Raw genomic sequence first — 24,689 nt, 5'->3', positions numbered from 1 at the left:
TACCTCTGTTCCTGTATTTCAGGCTGGACATCATCATGTTTCTTACATATAGTTAGGGCTGCTCAATTAATCAAATTTTAATCACAATTACGATCTTAGTTTTGAACGATTATAAAAACAAAACAGGGCGATTATTTGCTCCTCCCACAGTGTATCCAACTTGGCGACTTTGACGCTATCTCCATCACCTTTTCAGACTCCCTTCTTAACTTTTTAAATCCACCTGGCGAACACCTCAGAAACATCTCTGGTAACCCTTAGCTACTTTCTGGATAACTGTCGTTGACATTTCCTGCAGTTTAGCTAAACACTCCGCCTGCTCTCCGAACCGTTCTTCAGGACATTAGGAAAGGGAATGATGTAGTGATGTGTCGGTCGTTAAAGAAACAGCTCTCAGAGCCGGCTCCTCGTTGGAGTAACCAGAGTGAGTGACACACACACCGCACCTGCGGACTCCTGAGCCGCTAAAAACAGCTAAATGTGCGTGTGCGGCGCGCTAAACACACGTGCAGCTTGCCCCTGATTGCTGTGAGACCAGGTTGGGGGGTGGGGGGTGCAGCTGTGGTTGGGACACTTATTACATTAACTGATAGACCTGTAAATAAATCGTCGTCGTCGTCTTCCTCCGCTTATCCGGGTCCGGGTCGCGGGGGCAGCATCCCAACTAGGGAGCTCCAGGCCGTCCTCTCCCCGGCCTTGTCCACCAGCTCCTCCCGCAGGACCCCAAGGCGTTCCCGGACCAGATTGGAGATGTAACCTCTCCAACGTGTCCTGGGTCGCCCCGGGGGCCTTCTGCCGGCAGGACATGCCCGAAACACCTCCCCGGGGAGGCGTCCAGGAGGCATCCTGACCAGATGCCCAAACCACCTCAACTGGCTCCTTTCGATCCGGAGGAGCAGCGGTTCTACTCCGAGTCCCTCCCGAATGTCCGAGCTCCTCACCCTATCTCTAAGGCTGAGCCCGGCCACCCTACGGAGGAAACTCATTTCGGCCGCTTGTATCCGCAATCTCGTTCTTTCGGTCATTACCCAAAGCTCATGACCATAGGTGAGGATTGGGACGTAGAACGACCGGTAAATCGAGAGCCTGGCTTTCTGGCTCAGCTCCCTCTTCCCCACGACAGATCGGCTCAGCGTCCGCATCACTGCAGACGCCGAACCAATAGGGCGTGGCTGGTCTGTAAATAAATAGTTTATAAATAAGGTAGAAATAAGTTCCTTACGCTGATAAATAATAACTAATCTCTCTGAGGACACGGTGCTAGTGCACTCTCCTACAGCACCTTGACACGACTAAATACATATTAGAAATTCCCACGCGACCGTATCGTATGCCTTTTCTGCATCAAGCCCAATGAGAACTGTTACGGTTTTTTCTATAAGTATCTGGTCAATAATATGAATGGCCCTTCTGATATTATCGTGCGTTTGTCTATTATTTGCTTGTCATCCCAGCAAAACCATCCATACAGCACAATATCTCAATCCAGAATGACTTCCTATCTCTGGCTCCTTCAAAGGCAGTTCGAAATCTGGGTGTTGTGATTGATGAACACCTGGCCTTTAAAGATCATGTTGCCTCTGTTGCCCATTCATGCCGCTTTGCGCTGTATAACATACGAAAGATCAGACCATACCTAACACAACATGCCACCCAGCTCCTGGTGCAATCTACTGTCATCTCCCGCCTCGACTACTGCAATGCTCTTCTAACTGGTCTTCCAGGCTGTACTGTGAGACCTCTTCAAATGGTCCAGAACGCAGCGGCGCGTCTGGTCTTCAATCAGCCTAAAAGAGCACACGTCACCCCTCTGTTCATTGAGCTCCACTGGCTACCGCTAGGAGCACGCATCAAATTTAAATTGCTAACACTAGCATACAAAGTCCGAGACGGTACGGCTCCCATCTACCTGAATCCTCTTGCAAAGGCTTACGTCTCGGCCCGGCCGCTCCGGTCATCACAGGATTGTCGGCTAGCAGTGCCTACACCACGCTCAGGACAATCCAGACTTTTCTCATGCATCGTTCCACAAATGTGGAATGACCTTCCTAACACTACCAGAACTGCGGCTTCCTTTTCTATTTTCAAGAAACTCCTGAAGACCCTGCTCTTCAGAGAGCATATTCTTAACTAGCACCTTGCCTGCACCCGTCCCCCCTCTCTACTGTCCACTCCTTGTTCCCTCCTCTCCATGACTGATGTCAATGTGTTGTTGTTACTGTTGTTGTTAGCCTCAAGGGCAAAATGCCGATTATCACTTGTAAGTCGCTTTGGACAAAAGCGTCTGCTAAATACATAAACATAAACATATTACCTATGAAGCCTGTTTGATCCTCCTCTATCAGCATGGGCATCAATATGCTTAGTCTTTTAGCCAAAATCGCAGCAAATAATTTATAGTCTACATTTAGCACGCTAATTGGTCTATATCCTTTGGGGTCAGTTTTATCTTTTCCTGCTTTTGGTATAACAGAGATATAAGTTTCACGCCATGATGGTGGGAGCCCCCCCCCCTCCCACTCAGAGTGTAGTTGAAAGGGGCCTTCAGTAGTGGGATTAAATGTCCCATCATCTGCCTATACCACTCTGGTGGGAATCCGTCACATCCCGGGGCTTTAAACGTGTTAAGTCTGGAGATCTCAATGTTAATTTCTTCCTCTGATATTTCCCTAACAAGTTCTTCATTCTGCTGTTTACCTATAGATGGTAGAACTAAGCTGGACAAGAAATTCCAAATCTTACACTCGTCTACTTTATCTGGCTGCGTGTATAGCTCTGAGTAATATTCTTCAAATGCTCTCTGAATTTCTTTGAGTTTATTAGTTATTCTATTTGTTTTTAAGTTGTGCACTTTATGAATAGTGTTTTCCTGTTGTTGTTTCCTAAGCCTCCATGATAGTAGCCTGGCAGCTTTGGGTCCTGCCTCATACCACCTTTGCCTATTATATTTAATTTTTTTTTTCTATTTCCTCACTTAAGATTTTGTCAATTTCCTGCTTGACTGGCCTCATCTGCTTTGATACCCGGGGGCACCTTGTGACGGCGTGCAGCTGTTCCAATATTTAAAAATTTTCCTGCAAGTCTGCTAGCTGCTTTGCTTTCATCTTCTTTAGGATTGCACATTTTGCTATAATTTTACCCCTAAGGTATACTTTTGCCACATCCCATAAGATTGTAGGATTAACTGTCCCATTATCATTGAGTTCTAGGTATATATTTTAACTCCAGTCCCATTTCTTTTTTAAACGACTCGTTATTTAACGGACCTGTGTTAAGCCTCCATAGGGTGTTTTTGGGGCTCATTTTAAATCCAATCCTCATAGTTAGTCCTGAGTGATCAGATAAATCTTTCTGTCCGATTACACAATTCTTCACTCTGTGGAGGTCTTTACTAAAGGTAAAAAAATAATCAATCCTTGAGTGCATATCATGCATTGCTGAATTAAATGTAAATTTGTGCTCCTTTTTGTGTAAATACCTCAATGTATCAATAAGCCCCAACTCAGATAACATTTTTATTTACTTGTTTCTCTAATTTAGTCCCCCTCCTGTCCCGACTAGTTGTATCCCATTTTGGAAGCAGATTGAAATCTCCTGCACGTATACACGTTCCAACACTTTCTGCGGCAATAAGACTGAATATCTCCTTAAAAAAAAACCAAACTACTACCAGGAGGTGCATATATATTACACAGCGTGACATCTTCCTGTTCAATTTTCCCTTTCACTAGCACAAACCTTCCCTCTTTATCTTTATATTCTCCAGAAAATTCAAAACCAACCTTATTTGGTATCAGAATGTCCACTCCTCTTTTTTCCCCAGATCTATGTGAGGAATAATACATATTTTGGGAAACCCAACCACCTCCACTTTTCATGTTCTTCCTTTGATAGATGCGTTCCTTGCAGAAATGCAATATCAATTTGTTCCGTTCTCAACTTTGAAATGATCTTACTGGGATTTCTTATACCATTTACATTCAAAGACTGTACCTTAAAATACCGCATACATTTGTTGGGGTTATTAGGAGCGAACAATTCGTAAGCTTTAACTTACTTTTGGATTCTTCAATAAATTCTGTAAATATGGGAATATTTACTGATTTATTAATTAATTAAGATATTCTTAGATATACGGGGCACCATTCCCCTTTAACCGGGGAAAAATTGAATCCAAAACTCTTATCAGTCTTTCTTGAAGTTCGTAGAATCCTCGGAGCAGAGACTTCTCTTCGACACAACAAAGCTACTGGAAACGAAAAATTTTATAATGTTTAATTAACAATTTGTCAAATGAATAAACAGTGGCATAAATGAGTAATAACCATGTGATATAATAAAAGGATGTATATTCAAAATAATGTTCAAGGTGTTTTGTGTGTATGTATGTGTGTGTGTGTTTCTAAAATGGAGTCTGTATGCAAGATGGCTGACCCCTTTGTCTGGCTAAAGTGTGGGTGGCAACTTGCACTTTAACTTCCAAGGCACTTAGAATCATAAGTAACTTAACCTTAAATTCACTCAAAACATTTCAAAGGATCATGAAACAACACAAAAGATTAATCACGAATAATATCTTTTAGTTTAACCACGTGGCCAAGCAGAAAACATTTAAAGATACCAAACAATGATCAATAAGCAGTTTATTCTTTCAAAATGACCCGACGGACGTGTTTGGGAACGAAAGAGGAAAACACGAAGCTACTTTTAAGCAATAGACGCGGTTTATTGCTTATTCTGGACTATAGAGGAAACGGGAGAAGGCAAGAATGAGAGAAAAAGATGAGTTTCTGATCACCAGAAGAGCGAGGCGTCCCTCCCTCTTTTGATTTGACGGTTCTCCGTGTTTCTCCGCAGTTTGGCGTCGTCCGTCGGTTTGATGGAGTTGTCGCTTTCTCCGTTGTTTGGCGTTCTCCGGGAGTGTTTCTCCAAGGGCTGGACACAAAGAGAATGAAGTTTCTTTTGTGCTGAGTTTGACAACTTACAGCGTCTCTGAGAGCTGGATGGAGCTCCGCTCGTTGCCAGTCAGGTCCCGATGGAGTTGGAGTGGTTTCCAGCGGTTGCGTGGCTCAACTTGGGCACTTAGAGCTTCCGCGTGCTCAAGTTGTCGGAGCGTTCGACAAGCGTGTCCTTACCGCCAGGTATCCTGGGCAAAAGAACGGAGTTTTCTTTGTTCCGTTCATGATTTATAGTCTTTGAAGTCGCGGGAAAGCTGTCCAAGCTCCCGCCTCCCGCAGAACGTGTTTCTGGTATTAGGCGGTGACGTCATCACAATGCTTCCGTGTGCAAAGCATCATGGGAAATGAAGTTTTTTGGCGCTGATGTGATTATTTGCTTTTCAGAGCAATTTAAGCACAGTCATTTTGGAGAAAATCACTGCATAGTAATTTCCTCATGAGGTCAAACCCTCAACATTCCCCCTTTTGGTTTCGGGGATCGCGCCCAAAGCTCGATCGTCGGAAGCACAGATGGGTTTGTTCCTCATGAACGTAGGTCGACTTGATTTTCGGAAGCACAGGTGGGTTTGTCCCTTAGGACGTTGGTCTCCTTGGACGCCTTTGTCTTTGGTCTTTGTCTTGGATCCTGGCGCCTTTGGTCTTTGATCCTGGTCAGGCACAAAGAGGATAGGAAACGGGATAGTCCCCAACGCGCATAACGAGAAGAAGCCACTCACGCAGGTGGTACGCAATGATGATGTCGTCCATGCGAGAGGTAGTAGTGTAGAAGGAGGATGGTCGGTGGGCGGTTAACTCCACGAGGGGACACAAAGGCATCTCACCGCCGGCCATACAGTTCAGTTTATGGAGCACGCGGTGATGTACGAGGTCCATAGTTCGCAAACGCGCATTGACCTATGTGGTCCCAAGATTCCCCCCTTTTTGGTCCAAAGGGTGGATCAGGACAGTCTTTGGGCTAAAACAAGGACCATAAAACTAAGAGGTACTACAATGTGCTGGTGCATCAGACAGAGTCATTGACAGACTGAGCTGGGCCGGCACATAACCACTAGTTAATATGTGACCAAGTAAGAAACAAAAATACAGAAAACCCAAAAAAAAAAAAACATATAACATCCAAGAAAATTCATAGCAACCTTGAGGTCTCATAAAATACATTCTTAGGTCATACATTCAGTGTGTAGCTTATAAAGAATGTGACATACTGCAACACTCAGATAAATAAGTGAGGTAGACTAAAATGAAACTACTCGTAGGGTTACAAAATAACAAAGAAAATGTTGCTCACCCCCTTTAGACAGGTGTGGTACATTCACGCTTGGAGTCTCCCCGAACGCGGTTACGAGGCACACCGTAGGTGAGCAAGTGCATCTTATCTTGGAGTTTCTTAACACGCCTGTAGGCGGAATAAGCGATCACGGCCGTGATCAGCCATCCCATCCCCAGGGCGACCAATGTGCAGATTAAGGTTGTATAATCTGTGTCAATGTAGCGTCTTGGGTATCTATTCATGGGCGTCACAGTAAGTTCACGCGGGGTTTGTGTGAACTTAACAAATTTGGTTACTTCAATCAGTAATTGTTGGTCAATTTCTAAATCGAAGGCAAAGTTATAACCCTGGAAAGCGTCCATGATCTCAATCTCCGAATCATGCTGTTCGAGGTTGAGATGATGGCGTGCCAGGTTTCTAGTTCAAAGTGGAAATGCCTACCGTCCTTTCAAATACCAATGTTCAGCATCGATCTAAACCTATAGATGTGAGGTGTCACAATTATGGGAACGTTTAACAGGAAACCGAGTTCTAATTTTTTGCATCAACGTGAATGGGAATTGCACTACCTAGGCTGTACGCTAGGTGGATTTGTGAAAGGTGCACAGTAGAGGGGTAAGTACGGGGAAATACGACTTTCAACCAAGCTGTCCAGCGTGGAACTTACTTCCCTGAGCAGGTCCTGCATCAAATCTCTCACCACTCGTGTGTACACAATATCCTGAGGTATGGTTTCAGACAAAGTCTTGATTGCACGTAGAGATTCATTAATCAGAACATAGTGTAGGTTGACAGGTACCAGAGTACCCTGTAAGGTTTTAGTAAGTACTTCCTGTTAGCGTTCTAGGAGGAGGAGGTTCTCTTGGTTAGTGAAAGTGACGGCGGGGGGGTCTGGTTCTTTGTCGGTTAGTACATGTTAGTGGGTTAAACGTGCACTTCCCCCCTTTCCATTTCCATGCATAGAACTATGTGGAGACTACGTCTACCTCCTGCGGGGAGTCTGGTCTCTGTACCCGCGGGGATGGTTTGACGTAGGGTTTGATTTGGTTCGCATGCACCCATTTGTAGACAGGCTCCTGTCTCGCTTTGGTGATGCGTAACCTGTATGCAACTGGAGAGAGTTTTGCCACGATCTCAAATGGTCCTGACCAGCAGGGCAGGAGCTTCTTAGCTTTGCGTGCCGGTTGGGCGAACCGAAAGTAGAATACTTTGTCACCCACCTCGTATTCGCGGCTGGTTGTCTTTTGGTCGTAGTAGGCTTTAGCGCCTTCGACGTTGGTCTCCAGTTTCTTCTGAGCGTGCGCGAATGTAGCTCTGAGGTGTGTTTTCAAGTCTGCCACATACTGATGAGCAGTATAGGCAGTGGCCACACTGATATCCTCTGGGTGATACAGGAGGTGCAGTGGTAGAGTCATCAGTCTGCCGGTCATCATCTCAAAGGGCGTAACCCCCGTGGATCGCTGGGGAGTAGACCGTATGGCCATCAGGACCAGAGGGAGCTTGACGTCCCAGTCCTTCCCAGTGGAGCAGACGTAATTTTTGAGCATGGAGACGACCGTGCGGTTCATCCGTTCGACCTGTCCGGATGACTGTGGGTGATAGGGGAGGTGGAATCTCACTTCCACTCCCAGAAGTTCAAACAGGGACGTCATTACACTGGATGTGAAATGAGTTCCCCGGTCAGAGTCAATGCAGAGTGGAAGTCCCCATTGACTGAAAACGTGGTTAATCAGCAGTACAGCGGTTGTGACGGCTGTATCGTTTGGCGCTGGAAGGCACTCCACCCACTTCGTGAAACTGCAAGTTACAGTTAGCATATATTTGTTTCCTCTTGCCGATTTGGGAACCGGTCCAACCCAGTCGATCTGCAGGTGGGACCAAGGGAAGGTCATTCCCCTGCGTTGCAGTGGTGCTCTAGCAAGCGGCTGGGAGGGTTGAAACTGGGCACAGATGAGGCAGCCTTGGACATAGCTGTGTACGTCCTTGGACATCGACGGCCAATATGCTACTTCTGTCAGTGACGCGAGGGTAGCGTTTGCTCCGCGGTGACCTCCGACCGGAGCGTCGTGGGGGTAGGCAAGCATTACTCCTCTGTGGTCGAGTGGAACAACCCAGCGTGGTGGGCTGTGATCGTCACGCATGTAAACTAACAAATCGTTTTGTAGTTTCAGGTGCGCGAGTTGACGATGCAGGTTTACCAAATCTCGGCTTGCGCCAGTAGGTGGTGACGGTTGTTCAGACATTGGGCCCTTTTGGAGGAGCTCGCGGATGAGCTTCAGGTCAGGATCTTGTTCCTGTATGGTGACTAGGTCCGCGTCATGTGGTTGTCTGCCTAGACACACGGGTACCTCAACGGTCCGAGGTTCGTCTGCCTGTTTAGCATGGCGACGAGTAATCGCGCAGACCTCGTGAACGGCCTTGGGTGGAAGCCACTCGTCTTTGAATTCCCAACAGGTTCCCTGGTCAGCACCGAGCTTAGCAACGCGGTCAGCTTCGTCATTACCGTCTTTCTCCGGACCTATGGTCCTGGAGTGACCTTTGACCTTTTTCCAGTAGACCATTATGCCTTTCTCAGTGGTGAGCAGATCACACGCTAGGAATAACTCCGAGTGTTTCACGTCTCAGTTCCTGGCGTTTTTCATGTGGTTCTCCTTCCACATGGGGAAGTGAGAAATGAAGCTGTGTCTAGCGTAGTTTGAATCAGAGCAAAGGACGATTTGAGTGATGTCCAAGGCTGCCGCCTGCTGGAGGGTTATCAACACTGCAGCAATTTTGGCGTACTGACTAGACTTTTGGCCCAACCGGTAGTGATTTGGTTGCTTAGTGTCACAGTCCACCCAAACGACTCCAACCCCGGCACGGAGCTGGCCTTCGTGAAGGTAGGCGCATCCATCAGTGTAAACTTTCGGAAGCCCTTGGCAAATATTCTCATCAAAGTAGCGATGATTGGATGCGGTTGGGTAGACTGCGGCAGGTGTGTTCAGGGGGCCCATGACGGAGTCAGAGTCACAGTGCTGGCAGCCAGCTAGCCCTTGTCCTGGCGCTAGCTTGGGGTTCTGACCATACTTGACCTCAATGTTGTATCCTTGGAGCACCATCATCCACGTCGCAATGCGGCTGTTTGACACTCTTCCTTCGCGCAGACGCTGGCTGTTTAGGAAGGTGACAGGCTGATGACACGTTTCAATGATCACTTTCTGTCCACCGATATAACTACGAAAGTGTTCGACGGCCCAGACTGTAGAGAGGAGAGCTCTCTTGCAGTCTGAGAATTGGAGTTCCACCTTGCTCAGAGGCTTGCTGGCGTATGCCACAACTCTCATGTCCTGATCATGTTTCTGCTTCAAAGCAGCGCTCAGGCAATGAGAGGAGAAAGTAGCCTCTATGTAGAACTCTTTATCCTTGTCTGGGTAAGCCAGACAGGGTGCGGACGCCAACTTCTGTTTTAGGAACTGGAAGGAGAGTTCTTGGGGTCTGTCCCACACGAAAGGTGTGTCGTTCCGAAGCAGCTCAGTGAGGGGCCTCGCTGTTTCAGCGTACTCCTCAATGAACTGCCTGGAGTAGTTGCAGACTCCGAGGAAGCTCCTGAGTTCAGTCAGATTAGCTGGGGCTTTGATGTCCTGAATGGCTCTAATGCATCCCGCTTGGGGCTCGACACCATTAGGGCCCACCAGCAGTCCAACATACTCCACTTTGGTTCGACACCACTGTCCCTTGAGAATCGCCAATTTAGCTCCGGCGTCAGCGAGCTGTTGCAGTGCGTGATGGAGTTCGGCCAGGTGCTCCTCGAAGGTTCGACTCCTCATCAAGATGTCATCGACATATATGAGGTTCCCTCTGGAAGCAGCATCTGACATGGCTTTGTAGAGGAAGATGTTGAACTCGGCAGATGAGTTAGAGTAGCCAAAGGGGCAGCGGTTCCAAGTATATTGGCGATTTCCAAAGGAGAAAGCCAGTTTATACTGGTCTGCCGGCTCAACCTTCATGGTCCAGAAGCCATTGGCTACGTCAACCGTAGAGAAGAAACGAGCATCTCTGACTCTGGCTAGCTCCTGATCTAAATGGATCATAGGCCACCTGGAGAGAGGCACTTGTTTGTTCAGTGCACGATAGTCTATGGTGAGAGGCCATTTCCCAGTCGGTTTCAGAACCGGCCAGATGGGAGAGTTGTAAGTGGAGTTACACTCTCTGATGATGTTTTTCTCCTTCAGCTGATCGAGGATCTCCTGGATCGACTCATAAGCAGCGAGGAGAATCTTGTACTGACGTACAAAAGTAGGAGGGGCATTCGGGTTCGTCGGAATGCGAACCGTGTGCAGGTTTGTGAGTCCACAGTCCAGGGAGTCCCTGGATAAGAAAGACTGAAACTCATAGAACAGGCTTCTAAGCTCTGCTCTCTGCTCCTCTGACTCCAGCGCATCCGCTTTGTCAAGCTGCTGGCTGACTTCGGCCTCAAAGCCGTCATAAGGTTCAGAGGAGGAGGGTCTCTGGTGTTCCGGGCTTTCAACCGGTGACTCAGAGGGTTGAGTATTTATTGCAAAAACCGTTAGACACTGACCGCCGTCAGTATCTAAGGTTGCACTGCAAATGGGTTCCTCAGGAAGGGCTTCATGCCGCTTGATGGTAATCATTTGTGAGGGGAAAGTACTGAATGTGTCTGCACCAATCTGTCTGTCGTTCAAGAACAACGGAAGTTGTCCGATCACGGGGACTGAAAGTTCGAAGTCATGGAATGAGCTATCTATCAGCATGCCCAAGGGCTTTCCTGCCGGCATGTGGATAGGACTCTGGGTCGGATTTTCGACCAACAAGTAGGCAGAACGATTGTTCAGCTCCAAGAGTGGCGTGCCACAGACGGCTAAGTTGAGCTCCAAGAAGTGTGGTGATGGCTGGAAGAAGGCCTGTGTGCCTGGCAGCTTCTGATGCTTCATCAGAGTCAGACGAACAGGCACTCGTTTGACCAGTGGGGGCAGAACCGTGCTGGCCTCAACCACTGCACGGCAGGCCTGTGGAATGGTCTGTCCGGACAGCAAGTGTTCACGGCCTTCTGAGCGAGGCTCAGAGGATGGTGTGGCCCGGGCCCAAAGGACTTGATTGCAAGTGTCCAGCTGGGCACCGAGTCGAACCAGCAGATCTGCTCCAATGAGTGCAGGTGGATCAAGCTGTGGTATGATGCTGAATGTATGTGTGAGCTGTCTTGCTCCAAGTTGGATAGTCAGAGAGCAGACCTCTGGCGCTTTCAGGAGCCTCTGCGGCCAAGTAGGTGACAAGAGCCGATGGCTACATGTCACACTGACCAGAAGGGGGTCCTTCTGACGCAGGTGTTCAAACGTCTGCTGGCTGATGGCTGACTTTTCTGACCAAAGAGCAAGGCGAGCATCTGAGATGTGGGTGCAGTTGATGGTAAGACCACCAACTATGTGTGGTGCATATGGCTGCAGGCTGACGTTCTTCAGCGAGCAGAGAAAAGATGAATGTGTGCGGAGAGGAGTTCCAGGAGCGGTTTCGTGCCTTTGCAGGCGGACATCGTCTGTGGGAGCCGTAGGGAGGGGCATGACCTTGGAACAAGGGTTTTGCTGCTCACTTATGCTGACTTCAAGAATGGAGGATGGTCGGCTGCTCTCCGGGTTCCAGGGCTTAGGTGTGTCCACCTGGGCCCACAGTTGACCCTTCTGGCAGTTGATGAGGGGAGCTAGACGTTCAAGCAGGTCCTGACCAATGAGAAGTGGTTCAGTGTCTAGCTGGCAGACATAAAACGGGTGAACCAGAGTCATGTCTTGGAAGGTGATGTCCAGCCACGCCCGGTGAGTGATACACTCCCGGGTCTGGGTGTAGCTGGTGATTTTCAGATCACAGGGTTCTACCTGGACTGGTTTCCCGAGCGACCGCATGGTGTCAGACACACGACTGAACAGTGTGGAGCACATCAGGGTGATTTCTGAGCCGGTATTCAGCAGAGCATCAACCTGTATGCATCCACCTACGTTGGTGCTACAGTACAAACGGCGAGCATGATCATGGTTTGTTAAGTCACCAAGGAACTTCAGAAATTTAGTATCAGGTTTCTCTGGGGGGTAGATTTCAGGAGACTCCTGTGATCTACCAGTAGTGTTCCCCTAGCTGATCAGGTAGGTCCTGGCCACGCTGGGGGGTTGAACCACGCCTAGTCATGCGGACGTTGGCTCTGGGTCTGGCTTCTTAGAAGAAGACTTTGGTGCAGGGGTCTCATCTGCAGATCTCAGCTGTTCATTCTGTTTAGCTAGGAACTGCTGAAACATTTCCTGGAGGTCGGCTTTGGTCAAGTACTCAACTGCGGACTCGCGTTCGGGACCTACCTGTGGGCGGCGCTCCTTAAACCTTCCACTGTTCCGACCTGCTTGCCGTTGGTTTTGGTTGGGCCACTTCCTGTCTGATTGTCCAGACCTAGGCGGCCAATCAGCACCCCCCCCCCTCCCCTGTTCAGGAGATTGGGACTGCTTTCGCGGTTTAGCAGGTCTAGGTTTGGCAGATTTTGGCTTAGTGGGTGGAGCTTCTGTGCCTTCGAGCTCCAAACGCGGCTTGGCGTCGGGAGCTAGGTGCATGACGCGGTGATGTGCATCAGGCTTTTGGGGCTTTCCGCCGGCTTCCCAAGCCTGTTGAGCGTATCTCCTAATCTCCTGAGTTGTCAGTTTTTTCATCCGACAATACATTGAGACTTCGGATCGAACACACTCGTGCAGGTTGTGAATGAACAGGGATCTGAAGGCAGGGTCTTCCTCGAGCCCAGGGCCATTTCGACCTTGGAAATAAGCACTTTTGAGTCGGCGATAATACTCTCTGGGGGGTTCGTTCCTCCCGTGTTTGATGGAGAAGGCCCCCATTGTAGCTGACGCGGAGTCTGCATACGTGGCGTATTCGTCCCTCAACGCTCGGCAGAGCGAGGAGTACCGATCTCGAATGTCAGGTGGTAGAGTTTCCATGAAACCGTGCACCGTTCTAGATGTGGTTTTCCAAATTAACTTGAGCTTTTCCCTTGAAGAGGGTGCTGGAAGATCAAGCAGACAACGTTCTATCTCCCTGAGATAATCGTCGACATTGGATTCATTGGTGTTAGGATCAAAGCGTTCTATGTCTTTAGCTAGCGATTCAATTTGACGTACACGGAGCCCTGACTCACGGTACGGCGCATCATCCTCTGACTCTGACCCACGGTCTGTCTCAGAGGGCGCTGGATATCGCTGGTGTGCTCTGGGCTCCCAATGTTGACTCCTGGGGCCCAAATCGGGGTTCGGCATGCTGTGGCGGGCTGCTGGCACATCACGTGGGTGTCCTGGGAGGTCCTCCTCCCGGGGCACGTCTGCGTAGTGCAGCCTGCGTCTTTCAACTGGGGCTTCTGCGTAATACGCTCTGTCCGGGTACGGACTGGCGTATGATGCTTTGTCCTGCAGCTGGTTGCTGGCATGCCAAATACCGGAGTAGCTAGGATGGGTGGATGGTTGAGGTGCAGATTGGGGTGCATAACCCCAATCGGCACCTTGCACCATTCGTGGACTGGGGGAGCGGTCTAAATAGAGGTGCCGCTCAGCTGGTCGACTTCTCACTGATTGAGAAGGCCGTGAAGATGAGGGTGGTGGTCCAACCTGGGGTTCGAGAGCGAACTGCCCTCGGCCCCTAGGTGGTCCTGAATGCCCTATAGTGTGTGTAGGGAACGGGGCCGAAGGTTGGGACAGATAAGCTTCATCTTTCCCCTGCGGCGTGCGTCCGTCCAGAGAGTCATGGTGTTTCCCCCCTTCCCACTGTCTGTTGTCATCAGCAGAGGGGGGCGGGGTCTCCTCCCTATCTTCCCCAGAATCTGTGCTGGTGTCGTCTTCCTCGATCAGCCTTCCATTTCGCTGTTTTTCAGCTAGCATACTCTGGAGGTTCATGATCTTCTGACCACGTTGAAGTCCTCTCTGATAGAGGATCAGGGCTAACTTAGCTAAGTGAACCTGGATTGGTTTTGTACCATCCGGGTTTTCTATTTGATCAATTACAGCATCAAGCTGTTCTTCAGTGAAATCCCTAGAAGGGTAGTCGGGTTCTCGAGCAACCGCGACCAATTTGGACAAAAATTGTCCAGAAAGTAGGCCAGGTTCACATTCGTGGGCCGCAGCGCCACCTGGTTGCTGGGAGTTGGTCAGGTCACTACTCTGATCCTCCATTTTAACAACCGAACCAAATTAGCCTAGTAGAGCTTCTGCAGATAGCTCAAAGCTGCACCTTTTGGCAGCAACTGCTAGCTTTGTAGCAGAAAACACTAAATTAACCTTTGTGCGCACAGGTTTTAGCGTTTTAAGATTGCACGGAATGCCGTGACTAACGCCTAAAATAATATTCCTTTCAGTATTTTAGCAACAGCTGGTGCGTTGCCGTAGCAACGTCTTACAACACTTGGGTGTTAAATATGCTAGTTATTCCTTCAGAATATTAGCAAACAGGGTGTTATCAGTCTTTGAGTGAAGGTTTCAGTTAGTTACAATAGCCACTGTGAGTTAAAGTTGCTAAATTAGCAGTTAATTTTAGCCTAAAAGGGTTAGTCAGAATTACTTACACACTGCACCTTTAATGAGGAACTGAATTTTAACCTAAAAGGTTAGCCAGAATTAATTACATGTTGCACCTTTAAGGAAAAACTGAATTTTAACCTAAAAGGTTAGCCAGAATTAATTACACGTTGCACCTTTAAGGAAAAACTTAACTTTAACCTAAAAGGTTAGCCAGAATTAATTACACGTTGCACCTTTAAGGAAAAACTGAATTTTAACCTAAAAGGTCAACCAGAATTAATTTACACGTTGCACCTTTAAAGAAGCACTGAGTTACAGGTGAGAGTTCGATGCAGCTTCCTGCTCAGCGAAATCAGCACCACTCTGTTGCTGGTTCAAGGCTGAACAACTGATTATTTTTAATTCAGGCTCTTTGGATTTATTTGTTTGTTTGTGCCGGATAGAAATCTCTGTGTATCCAAGCCTCACACGGGCTGCACCAATTAATGTTGGGGTTATTAGGAGCGAACAATTCGTAAGCTTCAACTTACTTTTGGATTCTTCAATAAATTCTGTAAATATGGGAATATTTACTGATTTATTAATTGATTAAGATATTCTTAGATATACGGGGCACCATTCCCCTTTAACCGGGGAAAAATTGAATCCAAAACTCTTATCAGTCTTTCTTGAAGTTCGTAGAATCCTCGGAGCAGAGACTTCTCTTCGATACAACAAAGCTACTGGAAACGAAAATCTGAATTTTATAACGTTTAATTAACAATTTGTCAAATGAATAAACAGTGGCATAAATGAATAATAACCATGTGATATAATAAAAGGATGTATATTCAAAATAATGTTCAAGGTGTTTTGTGTGTATGTATGTGTGTGTGTGTTTCTAAAATGGAGTCTGTATGCAAGATGGCTGACCCCTTTGTCTGGCTAAAGTGTGGGTGGCAACTTGCACTTTAACTTCCAAGGCACTTAGAATCATAAGTACCTTAACCTTAAATTCACTCAAAACATTTCAAAGGATCATGAAACAACACAAAAGATTAATCACGAATAATATCTTTTAGTTTAACCACGTGGCCAAGCAGAAAACATTTAAAGATACCAAACAATGATCAATAAGCAGTTTATTCTTTCAAAATGACCCGACGGACGTTTTTGGGAACGAAAGAGGAAAACACGAAGCTACTTTTAAGCAATAGACGTGGTTTATTGCTTATTCTGGACTATAGAGGAAACGGGAGAAGGCAAGAATGAGAGAAAGAGATGAGTTTCTGATCACCAGAAGAGCGAGGCGTCCCTCCCTCTTTTGATTTGACGGTTCTCCGTGTTTCTCCGCAGTTTGGCGTCGTCCGTCGGTTTGATGGAGTTGTCGCTTTCTCCGTTGTTTGGCGTTCTCCGTGAGTGTTTCTCCACGGGCTGGACACCAAGAGAACGAAGTTTCTTTTGTGCTGAGTTTGACAACTTACAGCGTCTCTGAGAGCTGGATGGAGCTCCGCTCGTTCCCAGTCAGGTCCCGATGGAGTTGGAGTGGTTTCCAGCGGTTGCGTGGCTCAACTTGGGCACTTAGAGCTTCCGCGTGCTCAAGTTGTCGGAGCGTTCGACAAGCGTGTCCTTACCGCCAGGTATCCTGGGCAAAAGAACGGAGTTTTCTTTGTTCCGTTCATGATTTATAGTCTTTGAAGTCGCGGGAAAGCTGTCCAAGCTCCCGCCTCCCGCAGAATGTGTTTCTGGTATTAGGCGGTGACGTCATCACAATGCTTCCGTGTGCAAAGCATCATGGGAAATGAAGTTTCTTGGCGCTGATGTGATTATTTGCTTTTCAGAGCAATTTAAGCACAGTCATTTTGGAGAAAATCACTGCATAGTAATTTCCTCATGAGGTCAGACCCTCAACACATTCTATATATTTCCAACTTATATCCCTGCACCAGCATAATGATATTCCTTGCCCTCAGAACACATAATGAACAGACATAAACAAAGACAGAACTTGTCTTAACCAAAATAACCAGGTCTTCCACGAAAGAGGTTTCCTTTCCTCTCAGTCTGGGGGGAAATGCCACTGTGTGCCCCCCCCCCCCCCCCCCCCTCCTGTTGCCTATTTATGGAAAAAAAGGGAACTGAAAAAAGCAAAACTATGAGTCACCTTCATCGGACCCTCGCCGCTCAATTATCAAAGTAATCATCGTTTAAAATTTGCCCTGTATTGTTCAGCAACCCAGCGCTCCTGTTGTTAAATGGGACTGATGTTCACTTCTGTGGGTAAACGAGGGGAAGCGTTACTCCTTCGTCCCGACGTCCTCTGCGCCCGCTCGCTGAAACACCTTCAGCTTCTCCCGTGCGCTCCTGCGGACACCTGCTGTATTCCCGGCGCGTTGTGGCCCCACCACGGTCGTCGGCAGCAGGCTGTTGTTCATATCTCCGTCGTGATTCCTTTGGACTTTCTTGCGGCCACCGGTCCCACCGTGTATCCGCGTCTTCTTAAATCCACTGCCGCTTCCTCCGCACTGTTGTACAGGACCATTCCCAAGTCAGTGAACCCGCATTTTGGCGAGCGGGGTCTGAAATCGGATGGCGTTTTCTTTAAGTACTTTTTTCACCGGTCCATACTCTTTACTCTTCATTTGTATGTTCTCTTCATTTGTATGTTCTTGGCATAGTCGTGATCAAAGAAAATCTGCTTCCTATTTATATAAACTGGCTTCTTCCATGCTGCGCGAAGGATTTGTTCTTTAATGCTGAACTTTAAGAAGCGCACCACTGTTGATCGGGGGGGGGTTGTCTGCGCTCCCAGCGCCCGGTGGGCTTTTTCTATGCCCAGGTTCTTCTCGCTACCCAAGTCCACACTGTCCCCCAGCTCTGATATCATCATGCTTTCCACGTGCCTTAGCATGGAAGTGCCTTCAGTGTTCTCGTGGATGCCATATGTTATTACGGCGCGAGTGCCCCTCCAGATCTGTAACCTTCTCTTGTAGCTGTCGTTAGTTATCCAGCAGCTGAACAATGGCATCCCTCACTCCAATATCCCATTTCTCCTTCCCTACCATGCTTCTTTCCATTTCTTCCACCCGTTTCCCCACCTCCTCTATCCTGCTTGTGGCGGCAGTAACCTGTTGATGTATCTCGTGTGTTAGCTCGCTCATTTGGGCTTTCATGTCCTCTTTCAGACTCGTTCTCACGAGCGATAGTTCCTTCTTCATCTCCGTCTTGAGGTCTTGCATGCCCTCCGCCATTACTTCACTCACCACCTGTCTGAAGGGGCCGAGTGCTGACGGTGAGGCCTCCTCCTCCGCCATCTTCTCGCCCTTGTGCTCCAAGTGTGTTCCGCACATTTTGCTCGCCAGCCACATTCCTGAGCTTCGGCCTGGGGCTCTTCCCTTCTTATTTTTATCTCTGCTCATTATTCTAGAGGGGGAAGCCGTTTTTAGTGGATTATATTCTTGAATTGCGGATCATAGTAGTTATTGATGCAGGAGCTCCTGTCTATGCTGCTACTCTCATTGCCATGACACCCGGAAGCCCTGTCATGTACATTTACAAAATGAAATCTATCAGACAGGTAGGATTTAAACCAGCCTAGCGCTGTTCCTTTGATCCCTACAACATGTTCAAGTCTTTCTAAAAGAACATTGTGATCAACTGTGTCAAAGGCAGCACTGAGATCTAACAAGACTAGAACAGACACAAGATTCTTATCTGAGGCCATGAGAATATCATTTGTTACTCTCACTAATGCAGTTTCAGTGCTGTGATACTCTCTAAAACCAGACAGAAATTCCTCAAACAGATAATTAGTGTTTAAATGCTCACATACATGGATGGCCACTATTTTTAGTGCAAATTTTACCTGGTTTCGATGCCCCGGCCTCTTAATCTTTTTCTGGATTTTATTTTTTGCTTTTACTCTCCTCTTTTAATTGATTTTGTGCTGTTTTTATGATAGTTATATTTTATTCTGATGGTTTTATGTTTTTATTGTGTTGTGTTCAGCACCTTGGGCGTCTGCATTGGTCGCAGAGGGGGTTTTATGAATAAATGAAATGAAATGAAAAGAAATGAAAATTTTCTCCTGGACTTTGGATAAAAATGGAAGGTTAGATATTGGTCTATAATTCATTGGGTCATTTGGATCCAGAGAAGGCTTCTTAAGTGAAGGTTTGATTACAGCAACCTTAAAATCCTGTGCTACATATCATTTACTAAGGATAGATTGGTTACTCCCCCCATTCTAGATATAATCAAAGGAAATGTAACTTTAAATAATTTGGTGTGGATTGGATCTAAAATGCAAGTGGAAGGTTTAGATGAAGCTAATATTTTTGATAAATGCAAACTCAACTGGATCAAAACGGTTCAAACACAGATGAGGTTCTACAGTTACCTCTGATGCTGCCTCACTTACTGAGGAAGAAGAAATCTCATTAGGGAGGATGCTAATGATTTTGTATCTAATAGAATTAATTTTACTTGTGAAAAATCCCATAAAGTCGTTACTGCTGAGGGCTAAGGGAATAGATGGTTCAGAGCTATGATTCTGTGTAAGTTTGGCAACTGTACTGAAAAGAAATTTAAGATTATTCTTATTCTCCTCAATTAACGCTGAGAAATAAGCATTTCTAGTTTGTCAAAGCTTATTTTTATAAAGCACAAAACTATTTTTTCCAGGATAAGTAGGACTCCTCATGGTGCGTAGAGCGCCATGTTCTCTCCAATTTTCTAGAGTTTTGTTTTAAAGCTTGTAAATGAGAATTAAACCAGGGAGCCAACTTCCTGTCCCTAATTACTTTCTTTTTTAAAGGGGCAACATCATCTAATGCCACACATAAAGAGGAAGTAACATTATGAACTAAGGCATCAATTTATGAGGGGCTAGAAATGAAAATATTGCCTTCTGCTACGTTCCTCTGAGATGCTGAGGACAGTAAAGATGGAACAGTTAATTTAAAAGATGCAACAGCGGTGTCAGATAGAGACCGACTAAAGTAAAGTTTACTTTCATGTCTCGAGAACTCGGTTATAAAAAAAACTCAAAGGTTATCAGAAAGTGGTCCGAGAGGACTGGATTATGTGGAAAGATTGTTATTTCCTCCCAGTCTATGCCATAAGTCAACACAAAGTCTAATGTATGATGGCAACAACCAACAAATTCTTTTACACCCAGCTTTCACAATTGTAGTACATGAAGGGATGGACATGGTCAGAAAAATGCTCAGGTAGCCCGTGACATTTAAGCCATGCCCAGTTGGTACTAAGGGGCCTAAAGTGTGCCAAGAATTAATGAAATTAATCAAAATTAAATAAAATATTTATTTAGCTTGACAGAAATTGTAATGCTTATTTGTTGTGCTACAGCCATTGGAGGAATATTTTGGGTCCCAGCCAGATTCTCTGCTTCCCTGCTGTTCTCTCCATCATCATGCTGCTCCTTGCTCTGCCTCTCCACTTGTCTCTCCTTCACTCGCCTCTTCCAAAGAACAATGAGCATCTTTGTCTAAACATTACCTCAACATCTTCCTCCGCTTCCTTCCTCTTCTTCTGAAAATGCGAGCAGAAATGAGTCTCGGTGGGAACATGAACCAACATTAAGCTGTACACTGTTACCGATCTGGAATTACGCATTAACGACAGACCACATTGACTACGTTACTGTTCACATGTAGCAGCGTGCGTTAGCATGAAGCTGGTCTTCACAGGTCTGAACTAAAAATGCCTTCTTCTAACGTAAGGTTCCTTTCTTCCACCTTTTCTCTGCCTGTAGTTTTCTTTAACTCGTGAGAGCAGCGCACCGCACAGAAGCCGGCTCCTTCACACACGGGGAAAAGAGGCAGAGCTGGTTTTTCAAAGTAAAATACTTTTTAAAGTTTTGTTATATTTAAATTACTCTTAAACTGTGATAATTCATTCTCTGCAGTTTTGTGTCAGTTTGAGGAAGAAGTAAGAGTTCCTGAAGAACTGAGGCCTCCTTTGAACCAGAAGGACATGGAGCCCCTCAACATGAAGCAGGAAGAGGAGGATCAGCTTGATGAGATTAAAACTGATGCCACCAACATTTCATTCTCTGCAGTTTCTCATCAGGTTAAGAAAGAAGGAAGAGAAGTTCTGTTGTCACAGTTTGATCAGAACCAACCTAAAGACAGAGATCTTCCAACCAGCAGCACCACTGACCAGATGAAAGCAGAAAGTGGTAGAGAGGACTGTGGAGGAGCAGAAACTACCAGGAATCCAGATCTAAATCTTTATGAATATGATACCAACTCTTCAGAGACTGAAGTCAGCAATGATGAAGATGATGACCAGGATGGCAACAATTCTGACTGTCAACTGAAACTCTTGTCAGATTCTGAGCCAAACACCAAAAATCATAACAAACCCTGGAAGCAGAGCAGGTCTTCTAAATCACATGTTAAGGCTGTCAAATCTTTCAGCTGCCCAGAGTGTGGTGAACAGTTTCTCCATGAGCGGTCTCTCCAGAAACACATGAGAGTGAAGTCATTCAGGACTGAAGTCTTCAAGCTGTTGTGTTGATAAGAAACGTGTTAGAGTGAAGCAAAATGTAGACTCTAGCAGGAAAGTTCAGACAGAACTAAATTAATTTAGTTGTGACAACTGTGGAAAAAGTTTCAGCTTCATATCACATTTAAACAGACACATGAGAGTTCACACAGGACAGAAGCCTTTTGCTTGTGAGCTCTGTGGACAAAGATTTACCCAAAAGGGAAATTTAGACACTCACATGAGTGTTCACACAGGACAGAAGCCTTTTTTCTGTGAGCTCTGTGGACAAAGATTTATCCGAAAGGACCATTTAGACAAACACATGAGAGTCCATACAGGACTGAAGCCTTTTGCTTGTGAGTTCTGTGGTCAAAGATTTACCCAAAAGTCAAGTTTAAACAGTCACATGAGAGTTCACACAGGACAGAAGCCTTTTGCTTGTGAGCTCTGTGGTCAAAGATTTACCCAAAAGGGAAGTTTAGACACACACTTGAGAGTCCATACAGGACAGAAGCCTTTTGCATGTGAACTCTGTGGACAAAGATTTACCCAAAAGGGAAATTTAGACACTCACATGAGAGTCCACATAGGACAGAAGCCTTTTGCTTGTGAGCTCTGTGGACAAAGATTTACCCAAAAGGGAAATTTAGACAGACACACTAGAGTCCATACAGGACAGAAGCCTTTTGCCTGTGAGCTCTGTGGACAAAGATTCACATGCAAGGGAAGTTTAGACTACATTTTCCCACTTAAAGGTATAGCAATCGATGTTTCTGAATTTCAGGAAAGAACTGCCCTCTCCACATTGCGCAACACTCTCTCAACGCCTGTTTACAAGTAGCTGTCGGCCGTAATGTGTAATAAGGGGCTCTAAAAACAGCATGCAGAACATTAGCTTACCTCTCGGGCAGAAAACCGGTAACAGCGGCATCTGGGGAGCGGACTGGACCACGTTATCCTATTCCTGATTTCCATGAGAGTGCGGGGGTGCGCAGAGTACGCATGCGCAGGAAGTGAAAACTAACCCAGGACTGGCTTCACCAGAAATTGACATTTTTGCGGACCAATGGTTGACGTGGTCCACCCGGAAGAAAAACATCGATTGCTATACCTTTAAATACAAGTACCAATACTTTGATAATTTTTTACTCAAGTACAAGTAAAAGTACTTGCCTACATTTTTACTCAAGTAAAAGTAAAAAGTATCTTAAATAAAATGTACTCAAAGTAAAAGTTACTTAGTTACATTTTTGTCAGTGTAAGGATGGCTACATCTAAGTAGTGAAAAATCACAACGCCAGTTCACAACACGCTCGTGTGTGCGTGCACACACACACACACAGTTTGATGGAGGGATTTTTATCCAATCAGTGAGAACTGGACATGCACATTGATTGGACAAGGTTCTTCTAGGATTGTGATTAAAATTATTCTTTATTTTGAGAAAGAAAAAATATTTTTGATGCCATCAGCATGTGAGGTATCTCAATGTTCTCATGAAAAACTCAAACATGAGACTGTGCTCTAACCTGTCACATAACAGGCTAAATGAAAGTCAGACATTTCAAATGGACCGTATGACAGCTGCTAACGTTGGCCCTGCCCTACTTTACCTCTACATTACAGTTCCTTTATCCATATCCATCCTAGAGCTCCTCTCTGACCTTCATGCTTATTTAGAGCAGCTGAATTTTAAAGTTAGCAGAGTTCATCCTTGGTAGTGGGTTCACTCACTCATTTAACCCTTCACCACTGAAATTAGTTTGTTCATTCCAATCCTCCTAAATAATCCTCCAATCATCCAACTGGAATCCTTAAGGGTCCCGTAACATCCATCCTTTCAGAACAGGCCTTGGGAACCCAGGTGTTACTAGAACTAATGGTGTCTCCTCACCAGCGTGAGCCTCCAAACTGTGAAGGTTGGTCTCCAAACATGAACTTTAAATTCATGCATTCATCTCCTCTTGTAACACTTGAACATGTTTTACAGTTTTTCTCAGTTGTTTACACACATTTTCTGAAAGCATGCCCCATATTTTCAGAACTCTACACACAAATCCAGAAAATACACACACAATGGGCAAAACCCCTCACTTAACCTGCAAAATTAAACTTCACATTCCAAACAATGTAAGTTCTCCTCAAAATGTGATTTTGTTGTCAAATGACACACTTAACCATCATATGAATAGACATTTATAAGAACCAGCAGAACACTCATGTGCTCAATGTTAAACACTATGATGAATGGAAAACACTTCTTCTCCATTCATCATAATGACTAAAGCCTTTTTGGTTCAGTGTTACACCTACTATACTACAGACAGTAAATACATGCATGTGTTGTTGTTTCAGAATATTGTTTTTACACTCTGAACACACAAACACATGGTAGAAATTATTTTATTTTTCCCACAAAACATTGTACACAATGTTTATCCCATTCCCAACCAACACAAAGTTGCACACATAAACAGTGTTGGGCAAGTTACTTCAAAACTGTAATGCTTTATTTATTACTTGTTACCCTCATTTTAAAGTAATTCATTACATTACAATATTACTGATTTTAAAATGTAAGGCATTACACTACTGTTGCATTACTCTAAGTTACTTTCAACAAAACAACTTCAGTATGAGTTTGGTAATCTGATGCCTGGTGAGCTCATGACACATCCGGTGGAAGGTGATGTGGTGTCTGAGCTAGGATTGCTGTTAAAAACAGATCTTTAGAAGGATTGTTTATGTAATAAATGCAACAATAAACTGTACTCTCAGCACGCTGCCATCTTAGATTAACTGAGCGGCGAGTGAGGTGGTGGGGGCTCCAAGTCTATTTAGCCTTGGTCCCCAAATGCCTTGATACGGCCCTGGATGTGGGACTGACTTCTGGTGTGATCTGATTCTATCACATGCATAAATATTAAATGCTTATATATTACTGCTTTTCACTGGTAAAAATGAGTATTGGGGATAAATCTACCTACATTTTTTCTTTTCAAGCACTTTGTTTTGTTTTCTTGATTTTATTTGAATAATTTCCTGCCCTTTCTCTCTCTAACTGTCCTGCATGCTGCATGTTCTCTCCGTCTTCCAGAAAAACCGTTTCCTAGACTTCCTACTTTCTAACAATCAGCCAGAGGGATCTTCACATGCGCGGCGCTCCAGCAGCAATGAGTTGAAATCACCGGGGCCCAGATTAACTCAGCTGAGGCAAAGCACGTCAGAAAAGTACAGAATACCAGAGAACATGCGCTGATATGAACAATCGCAGGTGAATTATTTTGTTTTAGTGGAGCGATTTTGTGAATGTTACAGCGGCCGCGCGCAGGATGCAGCTGGAGTATTTGAGCCGTTACCGCTGCGTCCTCTCTGCCTGCAAAGCTGAGTCCATAAATGACGTAATATATGCAGATACTGGAACTTTTTTCGGGTTTCCCGCAA

The 24,689-nt window shown here is 45.8% G+C and overlaps 1 protein-coding gene across 1 annotated transcript; it reads left to right on the top strand.

The window, feature by feature from the left end:
• Positions 1–20,424: 20,424 nt before the first annotated feature.
• Positions 20,425–22,086, top strand: LOC139061987 (zinc finger protein OZF-like). Its single transcript, XM_070542018.1, has 3 exons — positions 20,425–20,443; positions 20,662–21,265; positions 21,348–22,086. Exons 1-3 carry the CDS (start codon positions 20,425–20,427, stop codon positions 22,084–22,086), a joined length of 1,362 nt encoding a protein of 453 aa, XP_070398119.1.
• The last annotated feature ends 2,603 nt before the right edge of the window (positions 22,087–24,689 follow it).

Source organism: Nothobranchius furzeri, chromosome 2 (genome assembly GCF_043380555.1).
Source record: "Nothobranchius furzeri strain GRZ-AD chromosome 2, NfurGRZ-RIMD1, whole genome shotgun sequence".
Lineage (NCBI taxonomy): Eukaryota > Metazoa > Chordata > Actinopteri > Cyprinodontiformes > Nothobranchiidae > Nothobranchius > Nothobranchius furzeri.
Note: the sequence above shows the minus strand (reverse complement) of the source record. Positions and strands in the feature narration are given on the sequence as shown.